Consider the following 14584-nt stretch of genomic DNA (forward strand, 5'->3'; position numbering starts at 1 on the left):
GATACTCTTTTTTCCCATAGTATAATATATAAGTTTATCTTTCATACATTGGTTGGCTTGATAATATGTGCTTTAAAATGTAAATGAAATCAGATTCAGCTAATTGAAGACAGATCATCAACTTTCCACGAGAACGCTTAGTGGGCTTTGACTTCTGAGTTATGGTTCTACCTACTGGATGTTTGCATAATCACACTCATATCTTTTCATGAAAATAATAGAAGGAAAAATCGAGTGAATATTAAATTTCAAATTCATTTGCAAAGTTACATCTTTGTTCAACCAGAGTGGTTGTGAATGTTTACAGGAAATTTAGAAAAAGCTACATCTCCGTACAATTCTCCCAATCCCCATGCTTAAATATAAATAATACTTGCCCTTCCAGAAGAATAAGTCGGGAAAGTAAGAGCATAATACTATTCACAAGGAAAGTCTAAAAGACTAAAAGTCTTAAACAAGTTTGCTTCTACTCTAAAATAGTGAGTGGGGAAAGGAAAGTCTACTTTTAAGTCGCTCTAATTATAAGTACGTTCCTCCACTTCGAACTAGACTGAACAAAAACGATTGCTTGAGCTGTCTAATATGAAGGTAAAGCCCCACCTATTTCAACATAACATGTAGGGGAATAATATGCAAGCAACAGGAAGGCTGTCAGTTTTATCTCTTTTTCTTCCTTCCTTTTCCTAATTGTCCAGATTTAAAAGCATGTTCTTGCTCTTGAAGGAAAGCCTTGGCTCTTCCATACTTCTCTGCTCTTTCTTTTTCCAGTAAAGACCTCTCTTTTTCCTTCACCTCAAGCAAGAAGTAGTTGTCTTTACGCAATTCACGAGCAGCCCCTTTAGCTTCACGCTTCAAATGTCTCTTCAATTTTCTCATTTCAGCTCGTTCGCGGTCAGGATCATAATCTCTACCCTTGACATAGCTACATAACAAATATGACATTTAAGTGCTACCTGCATGGCTAAAACATTTTATCAAATTTAAGGAAGGGACATGGAGGGACTTACTTTTCCTCAAATTTAGGATTCAGCAATTTGATTGGTACTGGCTTTTGTTTCCGCATTTGAAGTGGTCGCCTCAAAGTGTGATGTTCATCCACTTTCAAGTTAATGAGCTCAGCCACATCTTTAATTTTATCTCGTAAAGCATCTGGCATAGTTTTCTGTTCTGCTATCTCAAGTAACAATCTCAAAATTGGTAAAAATATTTCAGGAAATGAACTTAAGCCTTCATAGATGTTGATATATCCTTGTAGGGTTTCAACGGCAGCAACTAATACACTAGCCCTGTAATCAATGAATCATAACCGAGATAAAGGAAACCATAAACCTTGAAAAAAATACATCAATGATCAATGTTCAGAAGATAGAAGCTCTCAACATTAGCTGCATCCATTATTAGTTCTTGAGATTACAGTTGTCATGAACCAACTATCCCAAAAGTTTAAGCTTTTAGACAAGGACACATGAATGGTTTTATATTACATTCCTAATATGTCTCCTCATGTAAAAGCTCTTTAAGCTTGGAGTGTGAAAAATGCACAGACTTACATACGGTATGCTGAAATTCCACTTTTTATTGGAAGAACAGCGATGGTAAAGATCGAATTCCAGACCACTTCATCATATATATATCTCTAAAAATAAGTATGATAATGATACAACATATACCCCACCCCCCAGCCTACGCACCCTTCCCTGATTATTATTCTTGTTTTAAACACAGACCCATGCAAAACCAAGATATAGTCCAATAAAAGAACAACATAGTTGTACAAATTTATTTTATTTTATTTTGATAAAAGGCGGTAACAAATTATTGGTTACCTGAAATTAACAGAAGTGAAGAAAGAAGAGTCTTCCGGCATGTCTATTATCTTAAAGAAATTCAGTGGGCTAATCTCATTTACTGTCTCATGTATGCGCAGCAGAGGCTTGAGAGCTTTCAGTTCCATAAGATGATATAACTGGCAGAAAAAACAAATAATATGGTCATTTTAGTGTCCAACCATGAAACTGTAGTACTATCATGATGTAGTCACCACTGATATTGTACACCAAAACCAATATCTAGCTAGGTTATGGATTTACTCAAGCGCTAACCTTCAGCATATCATAATAGATAAGCAATACACTTACTTGAACTGAATCTCACATGCAAGATCATGAAAAGAATCTTTAGAGAACTTAAGATTGGAACTGCAAGAATAGAAATAACTGACCCATAATTTGAAGGAAAATGCATAGACTGACTGATTCTTTTTAAAACAACATTAAAAGAATACGGCAGAAAATCATTAAGAGCTTTTAATCCAATGGCAGGTTTTGAGGAACATTCATCACTTTATCTTTAAAAAGCAATTAATTGGTGCAAGAACTATCTAGATTCAGTGTGATTGGATTAGCTTATTTTTCTTTTAGAAAAGCCTATAATCAAAATATTCAAGTGTGTGATTTTGGCTAAAAAAAACTTTTTTAAAGTGTCAAATAATCAAAATCAAACATGCACTTACACTGTTAAAGTTAAATCAAAGTTACATCATTCAAAAGTCAATCGTTTCTTTTAGAATAAACTTTTTACCAAATTCATCAGTAAATCAGAAGTTCATATCATTTAGATTATGCACATAGAACATCATGTTAATTGGAAATTAGATCATATTCGTACCAGTTTCCACAAAAGTTAGGTACACCTGAAAGTATTAAGAGATAATTAAGATTTTCCTCCAATCAACATCAACTTGTTTGATAATTAGCAATTCTAGAAAACCAAATTCCTACAAGTTGACACTATTTTATAGTCAGATCTTTTCCAGAATATTTTCCTCTCCCGGGCCCAGCTCCCCTCTTTATGCATTAGGTTTATCCTTAGCAAAATTTCAATTAGAGGTTTAGGTTAAGCAGACTTATATACAGTACCAATCAGACAAATGAATGTGTATTCCGCAAGAAAATTGAAGAGGAAATGTTTCCCACGGTCAGACCATTCACCTTTTCATATTATATACTTCTTGTCTACTGGCTGTTTATTATGTTTAATATAGTATTCAGCATCAACATCTCATTAGTATGTTTATACTATAGTATCTGTATAGTATGAATAAAATTAAAAAAGAAAATAGCACAGTGGCCTTTCCTTATTTATTATTTATATTTGAGAGTACTAAAGCTTACATAATTAGGCCTTAGAATTGCAGACTCTAGAACACAGGGAAAAAAGATAAAATGTTATGGGCAACAAAATAAATGTCCAAGAAAATGAACAGCCAGCAGCTTGAATGTGTTTTCTCAACTGTATTATGCTATAGCAAAAGAAAATTTACAAGGAAAGGAGGATATTGATAGGAACGTGCAAATAAAGGTGTATCCGCAGAGGATTTGACTCCCCCCTTGCTGATCTGGATAACTAACTTGTGTAGTAGAGGATTTGGAGATTTGGGAATCTTGCAAATCTAGCATATATATAGGAGAGTAAGGGGAATGATAGCATAGCTTGGTATTTTTGGTATTAGACTTGGGACTTTGGGGAGAATACCATAGCCTCTCAAATGCTACTGGATTATCAATTTCCTTTCCTTTTCAGCATTTTTAATCTTCAGTAAATTTTTTCTGTAACTGTAGCCGGGTCATTTTCCTCTATAATTTTCAATATTTCTGTTGGTGTTTGTACATTTTACTGGTTTTCTGTTGAGAAATATAGTCCCACAAGGGGGCGTGTTGAGAAATATAGTCCCACATTGGTTGTATGGGCAACTAATGTGGCCTTTATAAGGCCTTGGGCACTCCCACCCTTTGAGCTAGCTTTTGGGGTGGTGACCTCAAGGTTCTTTACATGGTATCAGAGCGTTCGAAATCTCACTGCCTCCCACTTTCTTTGTAGTGGAATATCCACATGTAGGTGGGCTTGTATGTTGTCCACCCTTCAAGCCCAGTGGGCTCTCGTGTGAGGGGGCGTGTTGAGAAATATAGTCCCACATTGGTTGTATGGACAACTAATGTGAGGTTTATAAGGCCTTGGGTACTCCCACCCTTTGAGCTAGCTTTTGGGGTGGTGACCTCAAGGTTCTTAACTTGGTATCAAAGCCTCGCCGTCCCCCACTTTCTCTTGGGGCGTTTCTTAGCACAGGTAGGTTGAGCCTGTTGCATTGTCCACTCTTCAAGCCCAATGGGCTCTTGTGTGAGGGGGCGTGTTGAGATATATAGTCCCACATTGGTTGTATGAGCAACTAATGTGGCCTTTATAAGGCCTTGAGCACTCTCACCCTTTGAGCTAGCTTTTGGGGTGGTGTATCCCAAGGTTCTTTACATTTTCTTACGGAAATCAGTCTTATTAATACCTCCATCAGTTCTGCCTCTATTTAAATTCCTTTCCCATTGTGATTGGAACCGAACAAATGGTATCATATCGGATAGCATGGTATTTTGGGGATTGGACTTGGGATGTTTGGGAGTGTAAAGAACCATGTCAACCCAAAACCTTAAGGTATTGGGTGAAGACCTTTTTAATGGTTTATATTATTCTCTAACACATCCCCTCACGTAAGAGCCCTTTGGGCTTGAAAAGTGGATATTGCATAGGCCCAATATTTTTTTTTGGTTTTACCTTATACTTATTTAATTCCACAAGTGGGATGCGGTGAGGATCGAACTCGTGACCTTATAGTCATTGAAGCTCTGATACTATGTAAAGAACCATTTCAACCCAAAACCTTAAGGTGAAGGGATGAAAGTTTTTTTAATGGTTTATATTATTCTCTAACAGAGAGAGAACTTCATTATTAGTTTCCTTTCCTTTTCAGCATTTTTAGTACTTTGTAATCTTTTTTAAGCAACTGTAGTTGAATCATTTTCCTCTGTAATTTTCTATATTTCCATTGGTGTTTGAACATTTTACTGGTTTTCTTGGGGATATCAGTCTATTAATACATCCATTAGTTCTGTTTCTCTTTAAATTCCTTCCCCATTGTGATTGGAACCTAACAGATATGGTCTAAAATGGAAAGATTAGAAAACAATGATTAGCACTAGTCTTAAGGAATTTGGTTTTCTATGAAAGAACTTGAATATCTGAAAAAGTTTTCTTTTAAGGAGAAGAGTGGAAGATGCTAATACATAGGATGAGGAGGTTAGTATTCCCCATACATAAATAGATACACACCCACCCCCCACCCCCTCAAACAAATATATATATATATATAAAGGGGGCGAACCGGAACAATGGTAAAGCCTTTCATGATTGAAAAGTCATAGGTTCGAATGCAGGAAACAGCCTCTTCGCAATTATGCAAGGGTAAGGTTGCGTACAAGAATTGCCTCCACCCCACACTCGCTAGTCAGGTTTAATGGGGAGTGGTTTATATATGGGAAAAACATTTCTCAAGCTGCTTGAGATAAGTTTATCTCCGGCCACCCCAAAACTACGTCGTTTTATTTATTTATTTCCTTATATTAATTGATTTACCTTTGATTGGTTATGATTCTCTTTTTCTCTCTCTTCCTTTATCACCGTTGATCCATCTTTGTATGGTTATGATTTAGTAGCCGCAGATAACATTATCTCAAGCAGCTTGAGAAACGATAAGCCCTATATATATATATATATAGGGATAGGATCCTTTGACACCGGTGTCAAACTTTGAAATTTGACACCAAATCCTAACCGTTGATTTCCGCCAATCAACGGTTATCATTTATTGGGAATCAAATTTATTAATTAACTATTAATTCTCAATAAATGATAATCGTTGATTGGTGAAAATCAACGGCTAGGATTTGGTGTCAAATTTCAAAGTTTGACACCGGTGTTCAAAGAATTTTGCCCCATATATATATACACACACATATATATATACACACACACATATATATATATATATGATTTGAACTACAAATGATCAATGAAGAAGTCATACCTCGGAATCTTCATGAGAAATATCTTTACTTTCAGTAGCTGCCAACAGCAAAGTTTGAAGAAATATTATTGCTTCGGGACAGAACTTCCGAGACTGCCTAAATACCTGTATTTTATATTAAGTCCATAAGCAAGATGCAAATGCAATAACTGAAAAACAGGGAAAATTGAGGTTCAGGAATGGAGTAAATATCTTCAAAAGCAAGACATCCAAAAGCAATACTCATTTGTGGAGACAGATCCTATATATGGATTTCCATGATTGACTTGGTAAATTGTCATCATTCCATGATAAAATTCAAACAGATCTCATCAGAACTCCTTACTGATGATACCATATGAAAAGTGTACAAGTCAAAGACAGAATAAACTCGATAAAGTATCTTGCCTCAGGATGTACTTACAGAGAGAAGCATAGAGCATAAGAAAGAGCCAATGGCAATATCCCGACCAGATTCTATTGGGCAACGCATCAGATATTCACACATCAATAATATCACAGGGGTCATAACTGGATGCCTAAAGTCAGAGCATGGAAATGTCATGGACCATAAACGCAAGAGAAACAACGTCTTTGAAGAAGGCCAACCACTGATTTCTGTGACAACAGAAGGATTTCATACCATGTGTTACAAAAACATCAGCCAATTCAAAGTTTTCGATAATAGTTAATGTAGAGAATGCAACTATTCAACTACATTTCATTCTGACCTGAGTTCTTGATACTCTCAACAAATTGCTTTCTAGTCCTTTCTATTCTGTGACGAGCACATATTGCAGCAAAGTATGGGATTTCAATACTCATTTCTATCAAAGGTTTCACCAGCATATTAAGCAACTCAACATTCAACGGTTTCTTACTTGCCAAAACAGCAAAATACTGCAATAATACTCCATAAAATACCTGAAAAGAGAAGGAATATTATAAATGCCTCCAATATAGTTAGACATATATTAATCATGAACAACAATTTCCCGTTAAAATATTTAGGAACAGAATTTAAGAGTCTGTCATTAAACTAGTATACAAAACAGTCATGTGTAACATCCCAAAATAGTGCAACCTGAACTAGACTACAACCATCAGGCATATGTTTTACATAATCTTTTACGTCCCATAAATATACAAACTAAACCTTTCTAACCATAAATGACAACATAAACTACTTTAATTAGCTATCTTTGATGCCAGAGCAGTTAATGGAGACGGGGAGGAGCAGGGGGGATGACTTGTTGTTCATGCCAACTATCTTTGATGCCAGAGCAATTAATGGAGAAGAGGAGGAGGGGAATGAGTTACTGCTAATGCCATTGTGCCTTACTGTTCATGCTTTTGTAGCTTACATATTGTCCATTCTTCAGTAATCAGTAGCACAAATATTGTAGCATCCATACTTGATATTTTATTTCAATCTTTGACTTCCTTTTTATTTAAGTTACTTTAGACAACTAAAATTTGATCAATGAGAAGGTCAGGATTTGTTTTAAATTAGGATTCGATCCTTTATAAAGGGAACTGCTCAAATTTTCTTAATTACAGAAGAATTTCATTTATTTTCCCGGTTATTGACCAGGAGACCAGCCCTCGGCAGGCTGTGTACCATATATCTTTGCCTATAATTTTTTCTCTGTTTCTTTTAAGTGCTACAAATTTAATCCTAGGACCTTTATCCTAAACAAATTCCAAATAAAGAAGAATTGGCTACATATAGCCCCTATCCATTTCATCCTGGTGGAATTTGAACCTGGAACTACCCAATGTTCAACCATGTGGTGCCCCCCTAGGGCAGTAAAGACAAAGAGAATATATGAATAATTTGATACAGTGATCAGCTCATAATTTGACCTTTTTCATAATTCGTTTATGTAACATCCCGAGCACTGATGAGGGCGGAGAGTGATCGCCGGTGCGAAAGGACATGGACAAGGAGCGGCTCCTGACAGGCTTCTAGTGGGGGGTTACATGCATGAATGAATCGAATCGACACCCGAAAGAGAGGGATTCCAAAGGCTGTGCAGGTATAGAACTGCACAGTTTGGGATAGCTTATAAGAATTAATTGGTACTACCTACACTAACAAGATGCATCTGCTTTTCGGTAGCCCGGAACGGAAGAACTCCATAGTTAAGCGTGCTTAACTTGGAGCAATTCTGGGATGGGTGATCTCCTGAGAAGTTTTCCCGGGAAGTGTGCGAGTGAGGAAAAAGCACACTGAAAAGTCTTGTGTTAGTATGTGGGGATAGTCGTTGATTCTTGAAGCGGCCAGGCGTTACAAGTGGTATCAGAGCAGAGCCTCTCTTCCAGTACGGTGTGGTTCGAGGACGAACCAAGCGGAAGCTGGTGGGCATGTAACATCCCGAGCACTGATGAGGGCGGGGAGTGATCGCCGGTGCGAAAGGGCATAGACAAGGAGCGGCTCCTGACAGGCTTCCAGTGGGGGGTTACATGCATGAATGAATCGAATCGACACCCAAAAGAGAGGGATTCCAAAAGCTGTGCAGGTATAGGATTGCACAGTTTGGGATAGCTTATAAGAATTAATTGGTACTACCTATATTAACAAGATGCATCTGCTTTTCGGTAGCCCGGAACGAAAGAACTCCATAGTTAAGCGTGCTTGACTTGGAGCAATTCTGGGATGGGTGACCTCCTGGGAAGTTTTCCCGGGAAGTGTGCGAGTGAGGAAAAAGCACACTGAAAAGTCTCGTGTTAGTATGTGGGGATAGTCGTTGATTTTTGAAGCGGCCGGGCGTTACAGTTTACAGATTTCAAGAGCAAAATATTTAAATGAATGAGCTATTAAAGGTTATAATAGAAGATGGATACACAGGCACATGCATATACAAACAAAAATATATATATCAAAACCCATCATCTGGCTTGCATCATTAAACCATTAGTTTGACCCAACTGATGATACAGGATTCCTTCAATAAAGCATGCACTATCTGTATCTGTATCAGTTCAGGAATAATTTTTTTTTTTTTTGGGGTATAGTTCAGGAATAATTTTCAATCAGTACACCGAGGCAGCAACAGTAGTCAGTTCACTATAGGCATTAACTGCAGTACCAGAAAATGCATAAAATAGAATATAGTTAAAATATATCAGCTAGGTTTCATTCAAATAATGAAACATGAGACAGTAAAAACCCTTTACTTACACAGTTGGGGGAAGCAATTATAGTAATTGCGATATAAATTTTTTCGTTAATTGTCAATTCCACATCAAAGTTCATAACAAGGTAATAATTCTACTCAAGTAGAAAAAGACCAAGAGATTGTGCATTTGCTGATAATAACTGGGACAGAAAATGATCAGTGGATTCAGTACACAGAAATACAAGCAAGAAGAGAAGATCTGAATCTAAACAAAAGGTAAATAGAAAGTAAAGAGATTCATACTTGCATTTTCTTTCGATTTTCAGCCGCAAGTGTGACTGGATTGCTTTTCCGAATCCGGTTGATGACCAAGATAGTGTCAGAATTCGAACAGTTATCCACCAATGAGCATAATTCTTCAAAGGTCTTTGGAGCTTCAATTATATAAGGAATGTCCAACTCTTTTGACTGTTTTCCTCCAACATCTATCTTCTTGCCATCCAAAGAATCATTATCTCTTTTCACACTTTCAACAGAATCATTTCTCTTTGCCTTGACATGAACCCCAGCATCCAATCCTTTTTTCCCATCAAGTTCTTCTGCAGCTCTTTCTATGTCCTCATCATTATCATTTTCATCTTCTGAATCTGTACCAATATCATCATCATCACTCTGTTCCCAATCTTTCAAAGAAAGACCCTTCTCGTGTTCATCAAGATACTCATCTGATCCTTCATCAGCATCTTCAGAGCTTTCCAGGTCATCAGAATCTTCACCATCACCATCTTCACTAGCAGAATCTTCCTTATCTTTTCTTTCAAGAATCTCATCAATCCAACCCTTCTTAGTCACAGTTTCTTCATTGACAGAGAAGGAATCACCAAGATCGTCACCAGAGAGAGATCTTGGTTTCTGTTTAGATGGATTTTCTGAATCTTCATTGTCTTCATCACTTGAATCTTCGGCAGCAATCATCCTCTTCTGCCGCTCTTCCTGAAATTATGGATAAAAAGGACTTATTAGCTGACTCTGAAAATAAAAATGTATTTACCCCCATGTGCAGAGGACCTGTTTCCATGACTAGAACCCACGACCACCAGGTCACAAAACAGCAACCTTTCCATAGTGATAAGTCTCACTCACCCTCTACAACAAGATACTATATTATATTAAAATTACAAACATCAATCATGAATTTAGTTTGGCAGTCCTGGGTTCATGCCCATCCGTACACTTGGGCCATAAACAAGTAAGCTAAACCATCTAAAAATGCAACTCAGCTATTCAACCAAGAATGAAGCTCAACTAATGCTTAAAAATGTGAAACAATGCTCCTTCATATCATAGGAGTAATTTATTTATTTTTCATAGTATAAAGACAAACTTATTGTTAAAAGTCATGTAATCAAACCTCCAATTGCTCTAAATGCTCTCTTTCTTCCTGAGCAATCTCTTCAGGTGTCTTTGTCCTCTCTGAAGGGCGAGCACGCTTTCCAAGTCTCATTTGATTGGCAAGCTTGACTAAATCACTAGGTTTTTCCTGCCACATAGAGCAAGTTGGATTGTAGGATATTCTTATAATAATAGGAAGTTATCAGGGTCTAGAAGAACCCTCATGGGTAAATAGTACCTGCACAAGACTATCCATTGTCCGAGAAGCAGCAAGAGGTAATAAGTTCTCAGAATTAACCAAAGGAAAACCTCCATCCAAATCTTCCACCAAGTGTTCATTTTCTTCCTTATCTTTTGCTTTTTGAGCCTGGAAAATATTAGAGTGAAAAAAAAGTAAACAAATACAGAAGACAAATAAACTACCACAGCTCTGATTAAAGAAATATCCCACACCTTATAAAATTTACTTTTTGCGATAATTTCCGCCATCACTTCCTTCTTGCTTTTATGCTTCTGCAGGAGAAGTCACCATTAAGAAACAGCTTCAAAGTATTCAAAAACAGTGACAATTGTGAAGAAGTTTAGCAGGATAGGATATTAAGATTTCATATAGTCAATTAAAAGAGAAATAGCTGGCACATTATACAAACCATATGTGATGCATAATGTCATATATGCATAATTCCATCATAACAGGGAAAAAAAAATAACAGTATCACCATTGATAGCATAACAGGTCTTACATTTTCCTCACCATCGACTGCACTAGTTTCCCCCGGAATCCGTGTACTATAAGCATTAAGATGCTGAACCAAATCTGATTTTCCTGCAAAATCAATATTCAACATAACCCCAAGATGCAAAAATAACACAAGGGCATACTAAGAAGTTGGTTAAAATTGAAGCAAATTGCACAAGGCTATAATAATAGTAGGAAATAAGGTCATAGCTTCAGCAACAGGAATGCCAGAAATGTGTAGCCAAAAAAGACGCAAAAAATGGCATAACAGTCAGCTTAATTAGTTATTGGGAAAAATGTTTGTCCTTTTAAACTTTTAAATGACACAACTTATATCCTTTCACTCTCACAAAGATATGGGACCCACACCTTTATATTTTTTTGTCCACTCTCTCTCTTCCTTTATCTATCTCTTTCTCTCACTTCAAATGACACAACTTCACATCCTTTAAAATGATACACATTTTTCCCTTAGTTATTATTCTGGAATGATCACAAATAACCAGTTAGACCATCAATTCATCAGTCACATAATAATGTACATAATCTCGTATAACTATCATGCATTCCAGTGCAAAAATACAAATAGTCAAATACCAGAGATCAAACGGTGAACATACTCCACTAGTTAATGGTATCCACTTCCAAATTATTAATATGTTGAGTATACAAATCGTATGTAAATGCCACGTACTGTCAATTTCACCAGCCTCATCACCATCATCGTCAGGAAGCATCTCATCCTCAAAATCATCTCTTCCCAGAGCATCAAGTCCTTCAAAGTCTTCTTCTCCATCGGACAAGTGATACTTGCTTTTCTTGCTCAGCTTCATGTTCAGCTATGGAAAGCCAAAGAAGGAGAAAGGAAAAACATCAAACAAGAGGATATCATTTCGACAACAAACAAAATAAACATACAAAAATTTCAACAATCTTCAGACCTGACGTTCACGCTGGGATCTCAAAATAGCCTTGCCAAACTCATCAAGCGAATCATCTTTCTCACCAATTCGTTTATCGACGAACACTGAGGACTTGGCATTTTGCTCATACTCCTTCAGCAGCGTCTTCTTCCTCTTCTCCATGGCCAGGGAACGGGCCAGGCCCATGCGTCGGGTCTCGCCTTTGCGCTTCTGCCCCAGCACATCGAATTTCCTTCGGGACCAAATCGACTCGAAAGGGTTGTTCACCTTCGGAGCCTTCACTTTCATAGCTACACCATCGGGACCTGACTTCTTGTTCTTCTTCTTCTTGCTCTTCTTCGTCTGGTCGGTGCTGCTGCGTTTTGATGATTTCGCCATGGATTTTGCACAGAGCGTTTCGTTCACAGGGTTTAGGGTTTATGCCACGATTGTTGTCACGTGCAGGAAGATACTTTGTTTGGTTGTGTAATTCTTTTTCTACTTCAAATTGCACAGTGCAATTGCAAGCGCAACTTACTACTGACTACTGAGTCCGTGCGGCTGAACTGAAGCAAAACGAAAAAACACAGATAAGGGTTTACGAATTGCATAAGTATAACGATATTTTTTTTCGATATATAATATAACGATATTTAGTTATAAGATTTATTTATCCTAATTATTTAAAAATAAATATTATTATTATTATTTAATTTTTATCAATTATAATTATCATGTTTGCGATATATTATTAAAAGTATATGATATTTTTATATACTAGTTCTTATGTTTATGAGGGTGTTTTGAATGATTGATTTTAGGAATTAATTTATTTATAAATAAAACAGTATTTGAAAAGAATATAAATTAATATTAATTTTATTATTAAAAGATTAAATTAGAACCTTTTATATGATTGAGTATTAAGAACTTTGTTTTGCTTTAGTACATGTTTGATTACTTTTTTTTGGAGCCAAAAAAATAATTAACAACTTACTGAACTTAAAAGGAAAATTATTATTTTCTTTAAAAAAAAAAAACACTACTGCCAGTCATATGCTGAAACAATATTCTATGACTTAGCACACTTTCTAAGGTCGCATTTACTTGAAGTAAGATTTTTTTTTATTTTTTTTAGCAAACATCCATTTGTTGTGGAAATAAGCTTTAACATACAGCTGCAATTTAATGTCATTTCTTTGTAATTTGTTTATTTATTAAATTTGAATAATTTTTTTAATATAATTTAATTTTTTATTTTATTCTCTCTTAATCATTTATCATTATTTAAAAAAAATCAAATTATGTTTCATCTAACTATCATATCATTTTTTGGACTCAAATACCTCTTATTTTATCTATAGTTTCTTAAATATTAATTGAATTTAAAAAATTATATAAAATATAAAATACTCATTAATTGAGAGACTAAGTTAACATTAATTTATTCAGGAAAATTAAATTAATTTCATTTTTATAATATGTTAATTAAAATTATAGTAAATTTTCTCAGATGATAAAACAATGTTACATGTATGTTTCGATATCAATTAAGTATTTTTACTCCATTTTAATTCTATCTAAAAGTTGGGTTGTATATAATGGGTCATTTAAATTCAGGATCCTGAACCTTATCTTGTGGGCATTGGTTGTTTATTTGTTTTCTCTATTTGCTATGTATGAAAATATATATATACTTAAAAGAAAATCAAGAAAATAAATGGTGGTATGTACCAAAAACAGAAGAAGGTGAATTGGTAAAAATGTGAAAAACAAGAAGAAGAAAATAATGAGCTGAGTTTGCTTAGAAATATCAATTATTTCATATTTATTTTATCTTTACTTTTTAAATATTGCACATACCTTCCTTGATTTGTCATGTAATCAAAATATGAAATAAATGTTTTTAGGTTATATAATAAATAACATTCACCCAATGCTTTATTAAGAATAAGAATATGAAACATCTTGTGTGTAGCCAGGCCAAGTTTCTAAATTTGAACGGAGATTAGTTCATGGAATCTAGTGGGATCCATTGTTTTTAAAAGAAAAAAAGAAAAAATAGTGAACCTACTACTCGGCTCTCCGTTGCATGATATAATTAGGGCCCGTTTGTATTCACTTTTTTTAAAAGTCATTTTTATCATTTTCTTATTTTAAAAGTACTTTTTATAAAAGTTACACTTATTTAGATTTTGAAAAAAAAAATATTTGACTTTTGACTTCTACTTTTTTGATAAGCTAAAATTTTTAGCTTCCGAAAAAAGTAAATTTTTGACTTTTTTTATGACTTCTGTTTTTTTTTTAAGCAGACATCCAAATAAACTTTTTTTGAGAAGTGCTTTTTTTTCTTAAACAAAGTAGTTTTTGAAGAAAAAAAAATTCATCCAAACGAGCTCTTAGTCGTGAGATAATTATTTGCCTTAGTTCATATATTGGGATCTTTAAAAAAAATAGAATAAAGAAAATAGACATCTCAACGGTTTCTTGTGTAATATATCCAATCAAAAAGAACTGGGGAAAAATGCTTTTCCTTCTT

The 14584-nt window shown here is 35.2% G+C and overlaps 1 protein-coding gene across 2 annotated transcripts; it reads right to left on the reverse strand.

Annotated features, from left to right (window-relative positions):
- Nucleotides 1-236: 236 nt before the first annotated feature.
- Nucleotides 237-12573, reverse strand: LOC133287248 (uncharacterized). 2 transcript variants are annotated; one of them, XM_061484813.1, is made up of 13 exons: nt 12085-12573; nt 11838-11982; nt 11148-11230; nt 10858-10917; nt 10643-10771; nt 10424-10528; nt 9316-10005; nt 6622-6814; nt 6315-6508; nt 5912-6016; nt 1827-1966; nt 1008-1286; nt 237-922 (listed from the first exon to the last, which is right to left on the reverse strand). In XM_061484813.1, exons 1-13 carry the CDS (start codon nt 12442-12444, stop codon nt 658-660), a joined length of 2748 nt encoding a protein of 915 aa, XP_061340797.1. In that variant the 5' UTR covers nt 12445-12573; the 3' UTR covers nt 237-657. The 2 variants fall into 2 exon arrangements, with proteins under 2 accessions (XP_061340797.1, XP_061340796.1); XM_061484812.1 differs by having other exon boundaries at nt 10424-10552.
- Nucleotides 12574-14584: the final 2011 nt, after the last annotated feature.

This window comes from Gastrolobium bilobum, unplaced genomic scaffold, assembly GCF_033153095.1.
Source record: "Gastrolobium bilobum isolate Gb01-03AN ecotype WA unplaced genomic scaffold, APGP_CSIRO_Gbil_v1 utg609, whole genome shotgun sequence".
NCBI lineage: Eukaryota > Viridiplantae > Streptophyta > Magnoliopsida > Fabales > Fabaceae > Gastrolobium > Gastrolobium bilobum.

Coding starts and splice junctions, on each gene's coding strand:
- LOC133287248 (XM_061484812.1), bottom strand. CDS start 12,444: ATGGCGAAATCATCAAAACGCAGCAGCACCGACCAGACGAAGAAGAGC. Junction 11,231..11,837: donor TGAGGCTGGTGAAATTGACA/GTACGTGGCATT, acceptor TTGATTTTGCAG/GAAAATCAGATTTGGTTCAG. Junction 1,287..1,826: donor TTCACTTCTGTTAATTTCAG/GTAACCAATAAT, acceptor CATTGATTACAG/GGCTAGTGTATTAGTTGCTG.